The sequence below is a fragment of the Rhinolophus hipposideros genome (assembly GCF_964194185.1).
Source record: "Rhinolophus hipposideros genome assembly, chromosome: 15".
NCBI classification, from domain to species: Eukaryota; Metazoa; Chordata; class Mammalia; order Chiroptera; family Rhinolophidae; genus Rhinolophus; species Rhinolophus hipposideros.
Window position 1 is genome coordinate 53,708,459 of NC_138061.1, and position 21,055 is coordinate 53,729,513.

The 21,055-nt window shown below is 42.5% G+C and overlaps 1 protein-coding gene across 21 annotated transcripts in view; it reads right to left on the bottom strand.

The window, feature by feature from the left end:
* KCNMA1 (potassium calcium-activated channel subfamily M alpha 1) overlaps positions 1 to 21,055 on the bottom strand; it is a 709,234-nt gene that overhangs the window by 138,213 nt on the left and 549,966 nt on the right. For 11 of the 21 annotated variants that reach the window (XM_081075057.1, XM_081075054.1, XM_081075040.1 and 8 more), the window contains 2 exons: positions 13,890 to 13,958; positions 4,613 to 4,699 (listed from right to left, as the gene is read on the bottom strand). In XM_081075057.1, the coding sequence (XP_080931183.1) occupies positions 4,613 to 4,699; positions 13,890 to 13,958 (156 nt within the window). Of the gene's footprint in view, positions 1 to 4,612; positions 4,700 to 11,563; positions 11,576 to 13,889; positions 13,959 to 21,055 lie in introns of all 21 variants that reach the window. The other 10 variants (XM_081075045.1, XM_081075042.1, XM_081075055.1 and 7 more) reach the window with 1 other exon arrangement.

A 21,055-nucleotide genomic window follows, 5' to 3' on the forward strand; every position in this document is an offset into this window, starting at 1 on the left:
AATCTATGCCGCATTTCCTCCTCCTGTCCTCCTCTCCACTTCCTCTCCTGCTCATCCACACCTTCTTCAAGCAGTCTTCAGCTAGTGGCCTTGCCACACACATCATCAAGGAGACAGAACTACATCCTGCAAGGCTGGTGTTTAGGGTCTCCTGTCCTCTGGTTTCTCACTGTGTTTGGCCAATGGGGGGAACCAGCAGGAGACTGGAGGGTAAGGAGCGATGATGAGTTCCTCCCTGCCAGATCATAAAATGGTAGTCGCGCCATCTATCTACTGAAGGACACAGCTCCTGCGAGGCAGCCCTTAACACACGATAATCTCTGTCTGGTTCCGACAGTCCTTGTTCCCCAGGGCTGAAAGTGGCTCCCCTCGGTTTGCAGCAATGGGGTGCTTTGCTATCCCTTGTTCGTACTGCTTAACTCTCAGCTCACAATTTTTCAGATTCTCTTCATAAGACTGCTTTTTCCCATGTACGTGTGTCCTGTGTTTCTTGCCAGGACCCACACTGATACAGTACCCAAGTTTACATCTCCAGCCCTTCCCTTTCCCCAGAACTCCAGAATCTTAGATCCAACTGCCCTGATGACATCTCCATGTGTATGTTTAGTACCTATCTCCTACCCAGCACGGCCCAATTAGAATTCTCAATTCCCTACCACCCCAAACTTCTTCCTCCTCCCATTCTCCCCACCTCATTAAGATGGAGCCGCCATCTATCCAATTGTGTAAGGCTCAAAGCAAGTCCCCATTCTTTTTGTTTGTTTTGAGTTCAGGATGTATTGGCAGAGACAGGTAATAATGAGTTAACAAACATAAATAATTGCTAATGGTGATAAAGTCTAAGAAGATAACTAGACATAAGGGATGGATGATAACAAAAGGTGGTACCTGTTCAGTTAGAGTGATCGAGGAAGGTGTGCTTCTCTGAGGAAGTGACATTTATGCAGAGATCTTAAGGATGAGAAGGGCCAACCATGCAAATGGAAATGGAGTGATGAAGAGGAATGTAAAAGAAGGAAAACTGTGTGTGTGTGTGTGTGTGTGTGTGTGTGTGTGTGTGTGTGTGTGAACTGTGTGTGCAAAGGCCCTGGGGTAGGAAAGAGTTAAACTATGTTGACTGTACGCATAATGGAGAAACTGAAATGAGCAGTGTGGCTAGCAGAGAGGCTCAAGATAAGATTGGAGGAAGACAATCAGTTAGGATTCTGGACCAGTAAGGAAGCTACTGCAAGAGTCTAGCTGAGAAAAGATGGTGGTGCCTGGGACTAAAGAGGGAGGAAGTGGGCATGTAGAGGAGTGGACAGATCCAAGATACATTCTGAAGGGAGAACGGGTCAGGATTTGCTAATTCATTAAATATGGGAAATGAGGAAATGTCAAGTCTCCATTCTTGACTCCTCTGTTTGCCCTCACTTCTTACGTCCAGTTCATCAGTGGGTCTTAGGAACTCTCCAAAATATATTCTGAATCGATCTCACTTCTCACCACCTCCACTCACCACTCTAGCCCAAGCTAGTGTCTCTCACCTAATCTGTGCAGCAGTCGCTGAGTCTCCTGGCTTCCACTCCTGCTCTATTGCATCCCATTCTCTACACGGCAGGTGGAAAGGCCTTTTAATAATATAAATCAGACTACAACAACCCCAGCTTAAAGCCATCCATGACTCCATTTTATAACAGATCCAACCTCTCTACAAAGTCCTTTGGGAACCAGCTCCACTGTTCTTTCTCACCTCATCTCACCACTTTCCTCCCACAGACACCCTCTTTTTCCTTTAGTTCCTGGAACACAACGAACTCGTTCCCACTATGTCTCTCTCCTCTTCTCTTCAGATCTTTGTATGATGGATTCTTTCCCATCACCTCAATCTCTACTCAAGTGTCACTCCCTCCGATCAACCTTCACCTATACCCAATCTAAATCAGTGATCCGGATGCAGCCATTCTTTGCACCATGAATAAACAGAACTCCAATTCTCTCCTCCTTAGAGGAGAGCAGGCACTTGTCTCCACTGTTCTGTTCGTCACTATTGCCCTGGCTTAACACTAGTACAGAGTGTCCTAGAAAGTGACATCTGATGAACGAATGAGTATGAGAAAGCTGTCCAGTAATGCTGGATCTGCAAGTATTTCGGGAGAGACCTATAATAAGGATTTTTATATAAAAGATTAGGACTTCTTCATCTTGAGAACTATTTTTTTTTAAATTGTGACTCACATGAATCATGTCTGCAAGCCAAACTGAGTCAATGAGGCACCACTTTATGACTCTTAAAGACTATGTGAAGGTGATTTAAAAAGCAAAATATTTAGTAGCAAGGGATGAAGGACAACGGCCCAAATGCTCATTCCAAAGTGATCTTGTTAAGATTGGAGTTGGATGATTTCAATCATCATTTCTCCTTCAAAACACTGCATCCGAAAGTTTCTATGAGCCAGAATCCACAAACTTCTTTTGCTGCTTTTTTACAGCGGAGGACTAAACTCGATACTAGAGAATCATGATCTACTTTTCCATTTTTATAAAACTTGTTTAGTTTCATTCAAATCTCCAATGTCCTTTCTGTGGTTTTCTGCCGTCTTCATCTATTTGAAATCCCCTAACTGACAGCCTTTGCTCTGACACATCACACACCATGGAAAATTACAGGCTGGTGGTGTAGCTGATTGTGTCAGCATGTATTTGTGAATACCATAAAGCACTGGAATGAGACATATTGCACTCCCTAATACGGGAGGTAATTTGTTTTTTGGACTGCCTGATATTTGTGACATTCATTAGTGAGAGCTGCAATAGGAAATAGAATTGCACAAATGGGAGCTTCACGTTATATGGCCTATGTGGAAGGTGCACATGATCTCGGGTGTCGCTGTGCCTCCCAGCCCCCCATTTGTGGTGCTGAGATGCTGCTTCCCACGTTTGTGTCTCAGTCTGGACGTGAGCACAACCTGGGGAGCCTTCAGTCCCTTTCATCCCTACTTTCCTCTCAGAGGAAACCAGTTCTCGGGGTACTCTGAAGAACAGTGAGTATCTATGAACTAGAGAAGGAGGTTTTCCTCTCCCACATCTGAATAGTGGCCATCCTTTCCCAATTTGCACAGGTAAATTTGTTAAGTCATTAGATAGCTGAGTCTTAAGGATTTTTTTTGTGTGTGTATGTGCGGGGGTCTCCTTTACCCATTTTTTTCCTGAAAGCTTTTATAACTGGTGTGGCTAGCTTGCAAGAGTGGGTGACAGGGAAGAAAATAATAAAACATCAGTTGTCAAATATAGTTCTGTGCTCAGCATGTCAGGCTTACCTCTTGGCAAATAATTAAGAACGTCAGCTCTGGAACCACACTTCCTGGTTTTAAATCCTGGCTTTACTACTCCCTAGCAGCGTGGCTTTGGGCAAGTTAGTTAACCAATCTGTGCCTCAGTTTCCTCATATGTAAAATGAGAAAACTAGTGCTACATATCTCATAAAGTTGTTTAGAAGATTAAATGAGTTCATCAATACTTGGTACTGAGAACAGTGTTGGTACATATTAAACTCTATATAGAATTTGCTAGTATTATTAAATTTGGACAAGGAAAGACAAGTACTAATCCAGGTTCTGCCACTTGCTTACATGCTACGTGGCCTGGACATATCATTTATCTCAATTTGCAGATGAGGAAACCAAAGCCCTGAGTGTTTTAGAAGACTGACCGTACAAGTTTATTTCGAGGAGTAGCAATAAAGAATGTAGAACCCCAGCACAGACTTGGCTTTCAGTAAGAACTCATTATATGAAAACAACAGGCTTAAATAAATAAGTGTGGACCTTCCCAATTAGCGATTTATTTAAAATATTTTATGCAATGTTATTGTTGAGTGGAGTGACCTGTCTGACCATTTGAGTCACGATTTCTGCTCATAAACTTTTCCTAGTTCATAGGGTAGTATCAAATATAACAATTTTCCATGGTGTTCTGCAAAGAGCCCTATGGTTTCTTCAGCCACTTAAACAGGTTTTAAGATGCTAATAAAAGTGTCATAGAATACTGAGGACAAAGAAATCCTGAGCTGTACACACAGAGGCTGAACAATCAAACCTGACAATTTCAGCGACTCACCTAGAAGGCCACAAATAGAGATACAGCCAGTTTAGTATTTCATTGGAAATTAATCCAAACCTTTTGAGATTCCATTTGACACTTTAAATAGAAAACTGATAATTCTTGAGTAAATTTGGCTGCATAATTAAATAAAGAACACTAGACGAGGAACCAGTTGTCCTGTGTTATGTTGTTATGAGTTACTAAGCATCAGGGTGACCTTGAACAATCACTGGGCTCTCTGGAATTCTGTTTCTTCCCTTGGGAAATGAAGGGACAAGTAACTGGGCCCTCTTACTTCTAAAGTGTTATTCTAATTCAAAGATGTGGAATTCATCATGTGAAGAGGAGTGCATGGAAGCATTTGAAAGTACAATCTCTTTTTCCTAAGATTTGGCACTGTTCGATGCTCACAGACATGTTAAGAAGTTTGGAAGTTAGGGCCCTGTACATATGGAAGCATGCCCACATGGGCGACTGAAGATACCCATGGCTTGAATAGAAAAGAAGGCAGGTGAAAATAAACTCTTACCTTTTAACTTCTTTGGCATCACTTGCGATGAAAAATCCTAAAGTACCTTCTTGGATCTTAAGATGGTTTCCAGGATTAATTAATATACTGCTCAGTGAACAAAAACAAACAAAGAAGACACATTTGTGAGGTCACGTTCCAAGTAAAACCTTAAAAGCTATACCATACTGTTAATTCTATAGGGGGCCCACTAGTCTAATGCTTTCCCTAAAGATTTTGCCCAGAGCCTGTTGTCTAGTGTCCCACACATTTAATTGGATAATGCCATCATAAAGCTCAGCTGCTCAGTTCCCAGGTTGGCATACTCCCAGTTGCAGAAATCAAAGCAAATCTAGGTTTTAGGGCCAGGTTTGTATAATGGGGTTGCCATCACAGGCTTCTGATTTGCAGCAAAATTCCTAATAGTGTACCCCTTTGGAAACTGCTGTTGATGGTCAACACCGAGCGTTATTAGTCTAATAAAGCTATTGCTACACCAATTTTCTGTTAGATGACAGAGCATTAATGGGACCCCTATATGCATACAGGAACATACGTGTATACACACCACATGTCACTGCAGGGAATGGTACAAAACACCCATAACCAAGGCAGAAGCAGACAGAACATCTGCATGTCACTGATAAGCACACGGAAGTAGATTCCATGCGCAACCCATGTAGAAATAGTTAGGTCTACCAGAACAGTGAAAAAGAAAAATACCAGTGATTGGAAATACTCAATTATTCCAGTCTGCTGTTTATAAAAACATATGGGCGTATTCGAAGAAGGTGCGTGTCTAGTACGTCCTGATCAGGGTAAATTGTAATTAGAAAACAAATGCAAATTATCACTAAAAACTCCCCCGCAGGGAAGCATGAACTTAGAGATACACTGCCCTATTTCAAAGCGGGGTAAATAGATTAGTTGACCAAGTTGTGTTTGGATTGACAGAAGAGATAAACATGTCATAATCTAATAAATGGAGAAACAAACAAGCTCGATTTTCTGCAGATTAAAAGCAGAATCCAGGAATACTGTGCACAGACTGAGACGAGGCTTTGGGCTGAACGGATATGCAATTTAGGGACTCTTACGTGCAGCAACAGATACAGTGCAGGGAGTCTTTGATCTGAAAAGTGGGTGTTTAGTGTAATAGATGTTTGGAATCAGGCTAACGGAAGTCCTTAACTGTCTAAAACAATCAAAATGGAGGAGGGTGATTAACATGCAATCCTTTTCTGCTGGTAAAACCATTCCAGAAAAGTGCTGCGGCCGACAGAATGACGCATCTGTAGCAATACAGGAAGGACCCAGACGAACTTTTGTTCTGTTGGGAGAAGTGAGTAGATCATTATTGAAAAATAATTGTTGTGGTCACAAGAACATCCACTATTACCCATAACAAGACCTGACAGAAGGAAACCAATCCTGTGTCATCGCTATTATTAACACGAAATAATAGCAAGAGTCCACGAAGATTTGACTCTTCTGCCCAAGAACCACAGGCACCAATAAGATTCCTCACAAATCGGGCAGCAGCAGGCCACACTAATAGCGCAGCTTGCAAAGGATAGCACTGCCTTCCAGATACTTCCTCCACCAACTCATCACGTTCGTGTAACAGCCCTCTGACTTTTCATGATCATGAGGAGAAAAGGGTCAGAGCATACACTGTTTGGACAGATTCCTTTCTAAAGCCAATTAAATGTGATGTTTTAGAAAGGCAGCATTGTGGATTTTGCACACTTTCTTACGCCCTTTTTACTCCAAGGCAGTTCTTACACACCCTGTCTCTGCAAGCAGAAACCGAGTCCAAATTCCAGCATAGCCATTCAGTAGCTGACTTTGGGCAAATGACTAAACCTCCCTGGAACTCAATTTCTCCACCTAGATGATTGGGATAACAATAATTGTAGTCTTTCTTCAGAAGATGAACCAAGATAACAGATAGAAAGCTCAAGGCCTATTGGTTATTGTTCCTTTTATTATTCATTATTGCCAAAAAAAAATGAAAAGGGTGTTTCATTTTCAATGGAATTATCATATTTTCCTTAGCTGTCCCCATGAAATGTAATACACGGCTATTAATAAAACATCCTGGCCATTTGAGACGAACTTACAAGGTGAAGAACTGTACACTCCAGAATCATGGACAATGACATAATGAAAAATTCCGGATACTTCTGGACTCTAAAGGAGCTAATTTGCTAAAGTTGGAAAATGCTACATATTGACATGAATTCATATAAGTGTAAAATAAGCTTCTGAGTGAAAACAAAAATTTCATAATTTCAATAATGCAATTCCAAAGTGGAAATCTGACACTCATCAATGTCTTGGTGACATATATGCACCAAACAAAGCTCACACAGAACCCGGTTTCCCTTTTTTACATTTTGTGCTTCGTTAATTGCACTGCAATGATCGATCCTACTGTGGCATGGTGGTACAGTGAGGTTCCTACCAATTAAAAGTTTCTTTTCATTTCCTGTGTTCTTTATCAACAGTGAACAAAAACTGGCCTAGAGTGAGAATTTGGGATTGTCACTCCGGACACTCCAGGCTGAGATCACGTATTACAGCCCTCAAGCTTGCTTTAGTCAAGTCAGTGTGGTGGAGAGGAAAGATTTGGGCACTGGCGGAAGGCAGATTTGTGTTCAATATTGGTGTTGATATTGGTTAGGCAAGCAGGTACACATGTCAGGCCTGTGGGTTCAGGTCCTGGACTTGGGCATGTGGATGCCACTAAGCCTCAGTGCCCTCATCTGTAAAATGGGGTGAATAATCACTAGCTTACAGTGGCCAAGAGAGTAAGTAAATGCTACGTGCTAAGTAACTGCTACATAGTAGATCTTTAATACACAGTCACTATTAATAGTAAGCAAGGTAATTACAATAGCTACACGAGAGAGAAATAACCTCTCACAGCATCACAGCTCTCCATTTTGTCCCTGGTCCTAAGAACCTACCCAGGAAACATCCTATTGGCACTGAAAGACCTTTTTACTGATGGCAGTATCTGAAACATTTTATTCCTGCAAGATGTCTGGAGATGGGCTAATTTGGACTGGCTTTTGGCTGTATAAGGGAGTATCTCTCTGTTCCTTAAACCTTATGGCTGACTGTGGAAGGCTCTGAAAGAAAGCACCTCCGAGGACATCACTGACCACATGAATCCAGGGTGTCCTCTTGTTCTCTTCTGCATAGAGGTGAGAGAGGCTTTAAATCACCTCTATATGAGCGTGGGGCGGCATCATTTGCAGATATCTAGATCAGGCTAAGGCAGCCTTCTGGGTGGGGATGGAAAGAAGGAGCCCACCTCTTGAGAATAATGAAGGTAAGAAATCTAGATACAGAAAGATGTTCCCTGTGCTGGATTCCACTTATTATAGTTAAGGGTTTGGTAAAGAAGCACGGGCACGTGATTCCAGAGGACCGTTGCATATAATACTCTCTGTATAAGGGTACAAAGTTTCAAAGACTCTTGGAGGAAATATATTACCCTTTTTGATATTTGAGACATTAAGTCTTCTATATACATTCCAAATCCAGAAAGTTTAAATGAAATATTAATCCTCCTCTTTTTGAAAATATGAAAAGATAAGGATCCTAGACAGAAGTATTTTTTTCCCCCTGCAAAGTGCCTACTACCCTGAGAATATGTTATTGACTTCCTAATGGGAATATGTAAATCTTCCCAAAGGTCTTTGATCTCTTAAAATACCCAATGTTAAGTTTGTTTGTTTTTATGACTGCCAAAAGTCTCCCTCCCTGTGCATGACTTTAAATCAGTCTCTGGCTCCAGTTTTGTCTAATTCACTCACTTATCAGAGATAAACTTCAAGATGTGTCAGGTGAAGAATCAAGAAAACCTCCGCGAAAAGCGTCCATATATCAATTAGCAGCATTCCGATAGGGACATCTTCTTGGCAAAAGTGGACTTTCCCTCATTTCAAAAAACCTATAAATTATCTTCTTTATTCTATGACCTTGTTAATTTCAACTGAAAACATTCAGTGACAGCTGGAGGCAGAAAGCGGGTGTGGTCCTTTCCCCAAGCATTCTGGCTCTCTCTTTTTCTTTTGCTCTCAGACTAATGTTGAAACTGATTCTTCGACTCCTCATCCCCGATATGGAGCAATTACACATTCTTTGTAGGGGACACATAGTTGAGTAAAGGAGTGAAAAGCATGATCATATTGTTTCTATAACTAAGTTTACTTTTATAAATAAGTTTCTCATAGGAGCCAGCTTCGAGCCCTGCATGCAATAGGCATTTTTCAACTATTTGTGGCATGAGGGAAAAACATGTCATTGGTCTCCATTCTAAAAGTGTTCTTTCCCCTGTCCAGTAAGGAGAAAGGTAGTCGCAGCTGTTCTTTGAAAGACCAAGTTGCAGTTACACCTCTTCTAAGTGGGTGGCACGTGAGCTAACAACATCCCAGAGATATTAAGTATAAATATGTAAATATACAAATATATAAACAGCTAGCCACTTGGGGAGTTGGAGCAATTGATTTCAATATTGAAAACATCACTCCCTTTGCCCTGAAACGTGTTCCTAAACATAAAGCACATTCACATGAACCTGGCTAGCGGGACTCAGTCCACCAGGGAAATGTCCATAGCACGTTTCTCCAGGAGCCTGGTCTCATGCTATCACCCATTTCGTTGTGTATCTTTTGCTGAACTTGGGTCAGGGTGGAGATTTGGGGCTTGATGGGGTGCAATGATTTATTCCCTTCCTCCACCACTTATGCCTAACAACGAGGAAACATCTAGTTATTTCTTCTTTGATTATCATAAACTTCACTTGTTTGCTGCTTTGGAAGACAACCAATGATTAGTGATGCAACTGAAACATACATTTTTTAAAGGACACTTTTATCCATTACAGATACATACGACAGGTGCGTATCTCTCTCCTCCCCACTCAATTTCAGGTAGGGGTAATGTACCATTCCCTGAGCAATTACAGAAATATCACTCACATGAGAACACAGTTTGTACTTGATAATATGGTCATTATATCTGTGTCTAGCAAGCTAATGGGACTTCATTAACTAGAGCAAAAGAATAAGAATCACCTAGGGCTTCAGTTCGTGTTGTGCCCAGAGGAATCACGCCACTGCAAGCGGCCTCTCTGACCACACCAGACTATATATCATTGCTATGTGGGTGGAACTTTGTTTGAATTAGTTGTTTCTCCTCTCAGGGAGTACCACTGCCCTGCAGTGTATGGGCTGTGACAGGGCACAGCCTCCGGAAACTTCAAATCTTACATCGTATTGCCGTTCTGGAACTTTCCATTTTTTCTGGGCATGAAAATATATGCTGCCGGAGTCCCACGCAACTAGACACACACACACACTTTTCACAGTGTGTATTCCATGCTTCAATATACTTGAGCTCAGCTCGTTGACAGAAACAGCATCATAAAGATTGCTCCCAGTTGATCAGACTCAAATGACCACGCTTGTGGTCCACCGATGACAGGGACCAGGACTTGCGTCCTGATTCCATCTCCATCATTTTAGAAACGGCATTTTAAAATAGAATTTGCTTATAAGGAAAATAGTGCCCACACAGGATGGGCAAGAGAGAGCTCCTTTGGAAAGGACAATGCTGGATATTTGGTTCTGGGAGCAAGCCATGTCACTTGCTGCTACATTTTAGGAAAAGTCATGCCTCCATCACAACATGCTTTCACCACAAGAGAAAAGGACTCGAGGGCCAAAAGCCAACAGTAGAGGTGCAACCACTGTGGACTTTTGAAGATGCAAAGTGTTGCAGTAACTTCTTGCAGTTGGATCATTATTAATAATACCAAACTGACAGGAAGCCACGTCTATGTCCACATATCTGCTCAAAAAATCACAGAAGAATCTGACTTTGGAAAGAGTTACACACACACACACACACACACACACACACATATGACAGTGATTACAACCATAGAGAAAAACAACTCTTGAGGAGACGAACAAATAGGCATCTCAATAGTATATGTTCAACGATACTTCCTTAGAGAACGCATGATTGAAAAGCTACACGGGAAATGTTAACCCAAAAAGTTTCTTCCAAAAAGCTACTGAGGAGACTTTGGTCATGCTTCATGCAACATATAACAGCAGCAAAACAGGGTGAGGTCACAGGGTGAAAATTCAGATACTTTATATCAAGAAATATGCCCAAACACACTAGGAAAAGCATAAAGCAGTAAGTTCATCTGGATAAACACTACTCATTCAGTAAATCAGATGTGCTAATCTGGCTATTTAGTAGCAGTGTCCTAAGTCTGTACTGAGTACTGCCCAAGAAAGAAAATATGCAAAATGTTATCAAAACAAGCGTAAGGAAAAGAGTTACGTGTAAGGGCTTGGTCTCTGTTTTGTGGATAAAAGGACACAAACTCTGCTCTACAAACTGGAAACAGGACACGGGGAGAGGAGGTCACTGGGAATGTGGATGTGGATGTAGACAGATGGTACCACAGAGTCTGGTGGACACCAGAACACATCAGGACAGGACAGAAACAGACACCAAGGGCCGGAGAGCAGTGTCCTCCTTTTCAACTTGAACAGCATTTGTTCCCACCATTGGTGCCATGACTGAGAACAGGAGTGTGCCTTTTTTTGTTGTTTTTTTAGCTTTCCTGCGAAGAAGTTAGTGCATCATCCAAAAGAATCAACAAATCAAACAAGAAATGCAATATGCTACTTTCAATTTTTGTGTACTCTAGTTGGAGAGGGATTTATATATAAATATACATATATAAATATATATATATATATATATATATATATATATATACACACTGGACAAGGAAATGAGATAATATATTCATATACATATATATGTATATATATAATCTCCATCTTCCTGAAGTCTTGGCAAATGGTTAATCCTGAGGTTAGAAGTGAAGCTAGAGGGTGGAGGTTGGGTGGAAAGTTAACGAAGGGTGCATACCGCTTTCGGCTTCTGCAAAACGACAAGAAAAGAATTTAAAATCAAACAATTTGATAATAAATTGACTAACACCAGAGGGAAAAGAAGGAATAAAACCTTTGTTTCAAATCATTTGAAGGATGCATGTGAAAACAAGGTTTTTCAGCAAAGCATGGCAAGAGTATCATCATACGGTGAAACTACAAAGTAGGTCGTTCCACACAGGCTGGAAGCAAGGGGGTGGGACGGAGAAGCGGAGTTCTCCGAATTTTAACACCAGGGCACTTAGAAAATGTGAGAGGAAAACAAATGGAAAATTTTTAAACGAAGAAAAAAAATCAAAATTATTATTCAGGAAGGGTCAGACACTCGATTCTTTTAAACATGGATGTTGTGTTTGCTAAGTCTTGTGTTTTCTCAGAGAGGCGTGATCCACATTCCCTCAAACACACCTTTTTCCACAAGAACCAATGAGCTTCCACACTGAGACCAAGCCACATTTGAGGAGTAAAGCTGGCAACGGAACACAGAAAGCCAAAACAAAGCCAAACAAGTTCTTTTCACCCTTTTCTGGGGGGGAAAAAAAATCTAAAAAACTCTACCTGAAAATAATGGCTTTGTTGAAAACTCCAATTTGTGAATTAATTAGAGGGTCATTGAAAGAAAAGATTCTGTCTTCAGGGAAGACCTGAGTTGTTTTTATTGGAATGGTGACAGTGCATTCCCATTGAACTATTAACTGCCATTCTCTCTCCTTCCTTGTGACCAAAAAGTGGCAGGTGAGAGATGACTGGTCCAGGTTCATTCAGGGTACAGTCGCCTGCCATGACATTATTCGAGAATGGTGGAGAAATACTATTTGGCATTAGCAGCATCATGACACTTTTTTGAGAGATGCACAAAAGTGATAAAGGGAGAACACTGAATTCCACCAAGATTTACTGACTTTGCAATACAAAGAATATCATTTGCAAAAACCCAGGATACACATTTTCCCCTCGACAGGTACAGTTGACTATTGGCAGCAACACGGGCAAGCAGCGGTCCCAGAAACATCCAAGTTATCTGCTGAACAGCAAACAGCCAGGACACTCAGTTTTTTGCAAATAATATTCTTAACTTTGCCAACATGGAAAAGAAAAAAGTACATCTACCTACATAGTTGATATCTGCTATGGCCATGGTCTACCATATGGCCACCAAATCTACCATGGTTTTCTTCCTTTTGGTTGATTTGAATTTTCAAAATAGCTTACCATTTGATCAGATCGCAAACAATCTGATCTGGTGGTTAAGGTAACAGAGAACATTGGATTGGCGTTCTTACAATCCAGTGTTTTTTGGTCATAGACACAGATTGCACCTCTGGAAGTCTGCCTTTATTGCGTCATTCATCCAGAAAATGAAAACTCCTTAAATGATGCTAGCAGGAATCTTCTAGTCTTGCCCTTCACGCTGCTTAGTGATTAAGGTGTGTATTGGAGGGTATCTGCGCTCTACACTTGGGGATCTACAGGAAGACTTACTACAACTATGAACAAACCACATTTCAGAGGATAAAAACCGGAGCCTTTCTCAATGAGTTCTCTTTCTTCCAAAACCATTGATAAGAACTGAGGTGGGGGGACAAAAAGCATCTCTATTCTATCTGTAATACACACAGTATTCCATCCACAAAACTCCTCGTTGATGTGATGCTTCCTTTTTTTCCAGTGTGAACTCATATATTGACTGGGGTGTTATCTATTTCAACCAGACCCAGTCCCTCATCAGTCTGATTTGCACATAATTAAGTACCAAATAAATAAGTAAAGAGGGCTCCTGCCTCTGAGCTCTGCTCTCCTGGCTAATTTACATGAAGCTGATATTCTGCCACCTGGATTTCGGTTGCACCAGGAGAAGCACATACGGTACACAATAGGCTGCTTGTAATTTGGCTATCAAGAGAGCTCGTATCTCGTATCATGGCCCCATGCCTGCTGTGAAGGACGCCAGAGTCCACCTGCTTTGTGCTCACAACAGTAAAAGGGGGTTAGAGAACAGTGTCTGTCCCCGGTTTTATGCTCACAGGGTGAAAAGTGAAACTTGGCATGATCGCATGGAGATTTGAATGTCTCATCCCTTTCCCCTGAAGAAATACTCTGCCCAGTGGGACTCAGTATGCCAGGTGGTCAGGGATAGAAACAGCAGTATCTGGTTGAGCACGCCTTGAAATGTGCCCTAGCTCAGAGACGTGTTGCATCAGGGTTCCAAGCAAATAAATAATGTCTAATGAAGAAGAAGTAGACCAAACATCCCCAGAGTACTCTCACCATCATGAACGTCAGCCGGATGCTGAGTCACTTACCGGCTCTCTCGGTTGGCGGACTTGTACTCAATGGCTATCATTAGGAGCTTGAGCTTCACAAAACACAGCCTGCAATGAGATGGAGAAACCTCACAGTCAGTGCTTCTGAAGAACCAGAGCCACGTAACAAACACTGTTACAACCTTTCGATCAACTAATGCAGTTGTTCTCCAAGGGACCCTCGTTCTACAGTCACCCTGCCACAGGGAAGAGGCTGTGGGCAATACCTCCCATCTTCTCCATTATAGCTGATTTCTCGCAAGTGATAAGGTGCTGAATGTTCAAAGTGCAAATTGCACTCAGGTCTGGACGTCCAGACACATACCCCAGGCAGGAATTTGTGCCTGGGGATTTATGCTGGGCCAGATCCATTAGTTACTCAGTTGGGTAGTAAAATGTTAACGGCATGGGAGGGAGGTCTTTGGAGCAGCTGGACCTGTTATTTGGATTCCATTTTGGTCTTTTGTACAAATGGCTCATATTGTTGTTCTGAGCAGACCCCTGTGTGCTCGGAATGACGGTCATAATCCTTAGCCTCCGGGTAACTGCCCAGCACATGAGTGCGGGCCCGTCACTCCTGGCCAATCCAAGCTGTCTCACCTCATCTGCCCACTGCTCTTGTCTGCAGCCCAGACTGCTTTGAGGCTGGCTCATTCCTGCCGCCATGCCTTCACTGATGCAGATCATCTTCTCTCTTCGCGACCCATCCTCCGAGGCCCACATCAAACCTAACCTCTCCTGCAGGTCTTCTCTGGCTACTGCCGCCCTCTGATTTTCTTTGTATTCTCAGAACTCCTCCAGAACCTCGTCTGTAAGCACGTCACCTAGCCTTTAGTCAATCGGATTCTGGCTGTGGTGGCTCCCTATTGTTTCATGTGTCTGAACTTTGTCTCCTCAACCAGCATAACTTTGAGAGTTTTGGACTTGTTTGGAATTCCCCACAGTGCTGTAAACGGAACTACCAATACAGACAAGCTCAGTAAATGATTTCCACGTACTGGGGTTCAATTATAAGAAAATAATAAAAGGCTCAATAAAATGCTTGTGTATAACAATCAATGTAGTAATATTTATACAGGGTCAGTTACATATCCAGTAATAAGGCAATGGTTAAATAAAGTGTGATCCAACGTGGTGTGTATCAGCATTCAAAATGACATTTTGAAGAAAGTTTCCAGGTATAAGATCAACAAATAATATTATATAGGTACAAATGTGTAAATAATATGATACGGTTAGGTGAAAATACATATTGATATACTCACAGAAATAAAAGCTCACATACGCACAGAAAGAATTATATACATAGTTCTGTTTCCACAATGGGCATCATCACTTATGTTCTCAAGGCTTTGATAATAAAAGATCGGTTGACTGATAGACTGAGAAATGAGTTAATGGTTATTTAGTTCCAGCATGGTAAGGGGGAGGAGGTGCTGGGTCACAGGTCAGGGCCTTCCTTGATGCCTTCATGTAATGCCCCCGATATCCCTAAGAGTGGACATTACCCCAGTTAGTCATTGATATCTCCATTTTACAGGAGATGAAAGCAAGACTCAGAAAGACTTGCCAAGGTCCCAGCTAGTACTCAGCAGTACATCTTCTTCCCCAGGGAAGCCTGTTTGGTATCAGGAGAGAGAGGCAATAGGCAAACATACAAGTGAATAAATAATAAAGTTCCAGATGAGGACAAGTATTGTGCCGGAAATAAAACACCTACGAGGACAAAGAGTAACTGGGAAGGTCTGTCATCTGCGATGGTCCAGGAGGACCATTGGGAGGAAGTGACGCTAAAGCAAAGAGGCCTGGAGAGTGATGAGAAGAAGCAGGCAACGCGAGGCTCTGGGGAAAGAGCATTCTAGGGAGTGGAAACAGCAAGTGCAAGGGAGCTGAGGCAGGAACGAAGTCGGGGTGTCTGAGGACCAGCCATACGGCCATCAAGGTGGCAGCCGACTGAGCAAAGTCGAGTATGAGGATACCTGCGTCAGGAAGCTAGGCAGCAGCAGCGTCATGAGGACTTTGCTGGCTATGGCAAGGAGTCTGCAGCTGATTCCAAGTGGAATGGGAAGCTCTGGGCTGCTTTTCACTAGCAAGGTGCCATAATCAGATGTGCTGGACTTGTGGATGTGCCGCTTACAGGTAAAATGCTGCTGAAGGCCTCACGCTCTGTGGTGGGAAAAAGAGCAATTGCTCCTTCCTACATGTGAGGTCAAGATCCCCCATATTGCCTTCAACAGTCAGATTTCAAAGGACCACTCCCATCCAGGCGTACTTGGGCCCTCCCTGTGATTTGCAGGTTTTCTGATTCCTTCCAGCACTCTAATGACCTGGGTTTTGTGCTGATCATGCATTTTCCTGAAACACCAACCCATGTATCCAACTACAGCTAGGAAAATGCTCTTCTTAATTTATGTCCCATAGAGCACCGCCAACACACACCCTTTATGGGGCTATTACTTCTGGAGCTTAAATTGTTTAACATTTCAGATGGCTTACATAATATTTGTTGAACCAAATTATTAAGATTAAGTAACACTTTCTAACGTCAATAGCAGCCAAATGCCAAAAACTCAAGGAGAATTCTGATCTGAACTTAGCACGGATCATGAAGAGGCCACTTTGCTGATATCCTATGAGCAACGACCACCTCGATGTGGGATTCTGCTGGTTCACAGGATCAAGGACCGTAATTGCTTTAACAACCTGATCCTAGACCAGGGAATAAAACCTGTGTGGCCTGGTGCACATTCACAACCTAGCAGGAGGCGGACCAGCAGATCCGAGTCTTCCTTCATAACTTTCAAATTCCTATCGAAGATGCTTCTATTGTGTTTTATAGAAGCCTCTTTTTAAGAAGCTCTTTGACCCAAAACACGTCTTTGCTCCCTGGCCCAAGGGACAAAGAGGAGAGGGACAGACTGGTGTAAACAAAATGATTATACACAAACAGTGCCACCACCACAGATTTTCAGACTCAGGCCCTTTTGGACTGACTGACCCTGCCCATCTCATACAGATGACAAACTGATGGGAAAGTTACTTGCTCGAGATCAAATGGCCTTTACATAGAAGGTCAAAAGTGGAAATCAAGCACTCTGTCCAAGGTTAAACAACTTTTGTGCAGAAATGTCAAAAGTGGAAATCAAGTCTCCATGCAGAGTGCTAAACAGATGTTTCTCATAAACGTGGAGGAAATGAAGTGGTGGTCAGAAGCCCAACGTGCAGCCATGTTCTGTCCGGTCAGTAAAGTATTTTTTAAAAACTGGAATTAGATACCAACAGGTGACTTCATATGAAAACTAGCTTTTTAGCTTCCCTTGATAAATCAGAAGCTACATTTTGCATGGCCGACAGGAACTAGAGCTTGGAAGCACTTTTCCCTCTGGATGGGACATGTGCTCTCCAATGTGCCACAGTCCCCACCACTCCCTAATGCCCCCGACCTCCTCACTCTTCACTCTTGGTTGCTAACTGCCTGCCCTCTATAGGCATCTAAGTTTTTAATCCCTGCTCGAAGAACATCATCTGGATGTTTGCAAGCTACCAGTCTTGAGTAATTTGTAATTTACTCTAGAAACAGAACTATGTCTCTCCTTGTTAAAATCAGTTTTTATGTTAGATTACGCCACAGAAAGTTGGCCAATGTCAGAGTAGTGGGCTTAAGGCTGCAGGAGAGGTGCGGCTCCTGTTGGGGGTCCAGTGGGGAAGGGCAGATCAAAGATGAGTAAAGAGGGGAGTGGGGGTGGCACTGTGTGGTAATCATTTATTTACTCATCTCTCTGCCCTCTAGATCGAACTTCTTTAGTGCAAGACACACGCTTTGTCTCCCTGGCATTTTGCAAAGTGCAAAGCATAAGCTTTCAATAGATGCTGATTAAATAAACGTATGAAAGGATGGGGAGCAGAACCTCATGAGTTGCTGGAAAAATACAGAAGAGATAAGGTGGTAAACTAGGAAAGTCTACTTTAGGCAGAGAAGGCTCTACGTGAGTACAGAATCGTGCAACAAGATGCTTCTTCACTTGTTTGTTAGAAACAGATAGGTTAGGGAAAAAAGGTGTAGAAGGAAATAACAGCAGCAATGTGCTCTGGGAATCTAATCTTTGCCTTCGACCCACTGTGCCGCCATGTAAGTACAAGTCTAAGGTACAGACAGTGGGTCCTCCTTGGAACTCTCTACAAATCCTGTTACAAGGGGTTTGCCCCCCAAGAACGTGCCTTCAGACTACCCAGAATTGATGTCCTGAGATTGAACATTTACTTGCAGCATTCAAACCCCTTTTTTGGTAACGCAAAATGGGCTTTGCTCATCCAATCTTTCTACGTTTTACTCAGTCTTTCTACGGTTTTACTCAGTCTACAGTGTTTAAATGTATACAGGACTGGGGAAGGGCGGGGGCTTGGCGGGGGAGGCGGGGAAGGAGGACTAGTGTGAGGTAGAGTATAAGAAAGAAGCAAGAAAGCTTTCACAATGTGATAAACAGGATGAAATCAGCCATAAGCTAGCAAGAATTTAATTCTTGGTTTCTAAAATAAAATGTCCCAATATGTCCAATGCAGGAAGTTGTTGCTGGCTGCAAAAATAATTACAGGGGAACAGAAATGACTTTTTTCCCAAGAAAAAAAAATGCCACTTGTCACAAAAAGGTCTTAAACTAGCAATCTGCAATAAAACTGTTGTAATAACAAGTAAGATTGTTTTCTTGATAATTATTAAGTAGAGGTCTACCAAATTTGACGACATTATACAAAGCCTTCTTTTTTTTAACTGCCAGCATCATCTGTTAACTATAGTAGTTTCAACCCAGATGTTCCTAAGCAAAGGCTCTTAAGAACTAGAGTCCAACTGTTTCTACCTACGCAGAGGGAAATAAAGCGTTCTTGCCATCAAATCAGCCACCTTGACTAGAAAGATTGCTTGCTGCTGTGACTTAAGCATAGAAACCGGTCGTAGAGTTTGCACCTTCTGTGCTCAGGAAGAATATGAAAATATGGGGCTTGGGGCAGCTGAACATGACCCCCCAGAAGTGAGGGGGGTGAGGACAGAAGGGGCAGCTCTCACTGGGCCTTCATACCCAGCTCACCCCAAATGCCACCCCCCTTCCGTTATCCAGAGGGACCCTGGCATGTCAGGCTGACTGAGGCATGTAATCAGATTGGTGCAGATGTAAATACTCGGCAGTGGGTAATGAGATCTTTAGGATCTAGGGGCTAGAATGAAAATGATTCACTGTTAGGAGCCTTGATTTTAAATGATAGGCCCTTGAAATGGAAACATCTAGTTAGAGAAAATTTGAAAACAGTGGGATTTGTAAGACTCAGCACCAACAAAATGGAAGTGATTCATGATTTAAAATGCTCACGGAGATGTTCCGATTCCATTTCCCTGTAGCTTTGACAGAGGTGGAGTGAGCAGGCTTCAGGAACACCCTTACCTTCATATTCTCTCTCTCTCTCTTTCAATATCTCCACTAACCTAAAACACTTAAATTTAAAAATAATTACATTCTTTTCTATGGTCAATTAGCATTTGTGTAAAATGGAAATAAATGCATTTTAGAAAGCTTTGCTATTATTAATAATCAGACACATAAAATGCAAACTGTGTGTTTGCTATGCATACCCAGCATCAAGTCAAGCCCCTAGCACCCAGCCCATCTGCAGCTGGACTGCCTCCCGGACCCCTCCTGTAGAGAATTCTAGACCTGCCACTGCCTCGGTAGCCTTCCACTAAGGGTTCTCATAGATTTTATGATCACCGGTTTATTCACCAGCATGTGGAATGATTATTAGTCACCTTCCAGGTCCCTGTAGTAGAAATACTCATAAATATTGTATTCCTATCTGTGTTCCTATATGTTCAGTTCTTATTACAAGACCCTCAAAATAATTGGATGAATAGGGCTAGTTCTTTGAGGAAGAAATAATTTTTAAAGTGGAGACTTGAGGCTCTCCATAAATTCTCATGAAACGCTCATTTCTGTAGCCAGGCTAAATAAATCTATCATATAACCATCGGGTCTGCCAGCTTCTTTCTGCTCTATGTTCAAATTCAAACGTCTATCTCTAAAGACTAATGCTGTCACAGAACTCAAGTCAAACTAGCTGTAGTTTTCACTGGGCAGGAGACCCAGCTTTTTTCTCTAGGTAGGCTTAAACTTCTTCAAGGGGCTTCATTGGAAAGACCTGCCCATGAAAAACAACACAGGATGAAAGCATGATTCTCTGCATGTTTAAGGCACCCTGAAGGCCAGTAGAAGAAGGAATGGAGAACCCCCCATTCCTGGCTCCCAGTGTTTTAAACCAGCACAGAAGTATCGACGCGAGCACCAGGGATTAAGGGGAGTGAAGCACAGTGAAGATCTCCGAGTTCCCCAAGTTACCCAGGCATTCACTGCTCCACATCAGACCTGAATTTTAACTGTTCCATCAAGCTGCAGGGGGACAAAGACACACACCATCCATCTTTAAATACATCTTTTGTCCTAATTCCCTCTGAGCTGTAAAATCTGATACAATTAAGCTTTTATATTTTGCAAGTGATGAATAACTAATATGCTCACTGTGAGGTTCAGAACCTGGAACATGGTGTTTTTGAAGCAGCAGAACCTCTGAAACTGTGGTTTCCTCCCGTTGGTCCCTCCTCTCCCCTTGGCCCTCATTTTCCTATCTGGGGGGGTTCGGGGGGGCTCCTCACATTTGCTAGTTCTCATGATATAAACACTATTGCTGTCTCTCTCTGAAAACATCACATGTCAAAAGAAATCTGACTTGTCTCCTTCTCTCCTCTAAAGGGGAAACCAATTTGCTCTCGTTGGAAAATCTCCAAGAGATCTGGGTGTTGAGTGAGTTCTGTGTGGTAATGTGTAGCCCCGCCTTCTGGTCCCCGCCACTTAGCTCCCCTCTTCCCTCTTTATTCGCTCGCTGAATCCGACCTCCTTACAAGGCACGGTTCAAGTGCCATCTCCTCCAGGAAGCCTCCCCTGGTCACCCCCAGCCTACAGGAAGCCCTCTCTCCCTGGAACTCTCAGTATCTGTCCTCAGTGTTTGCATCCATCAAACCTTTGTCAATAGGTGCTTAGCTCTCCCTGAGGACGGGCATTCCTTTTCTTAACCAGACTGGAAACTCTCAGAAGGCAGCCACTGTGGGGAAACAGAATCCTTTA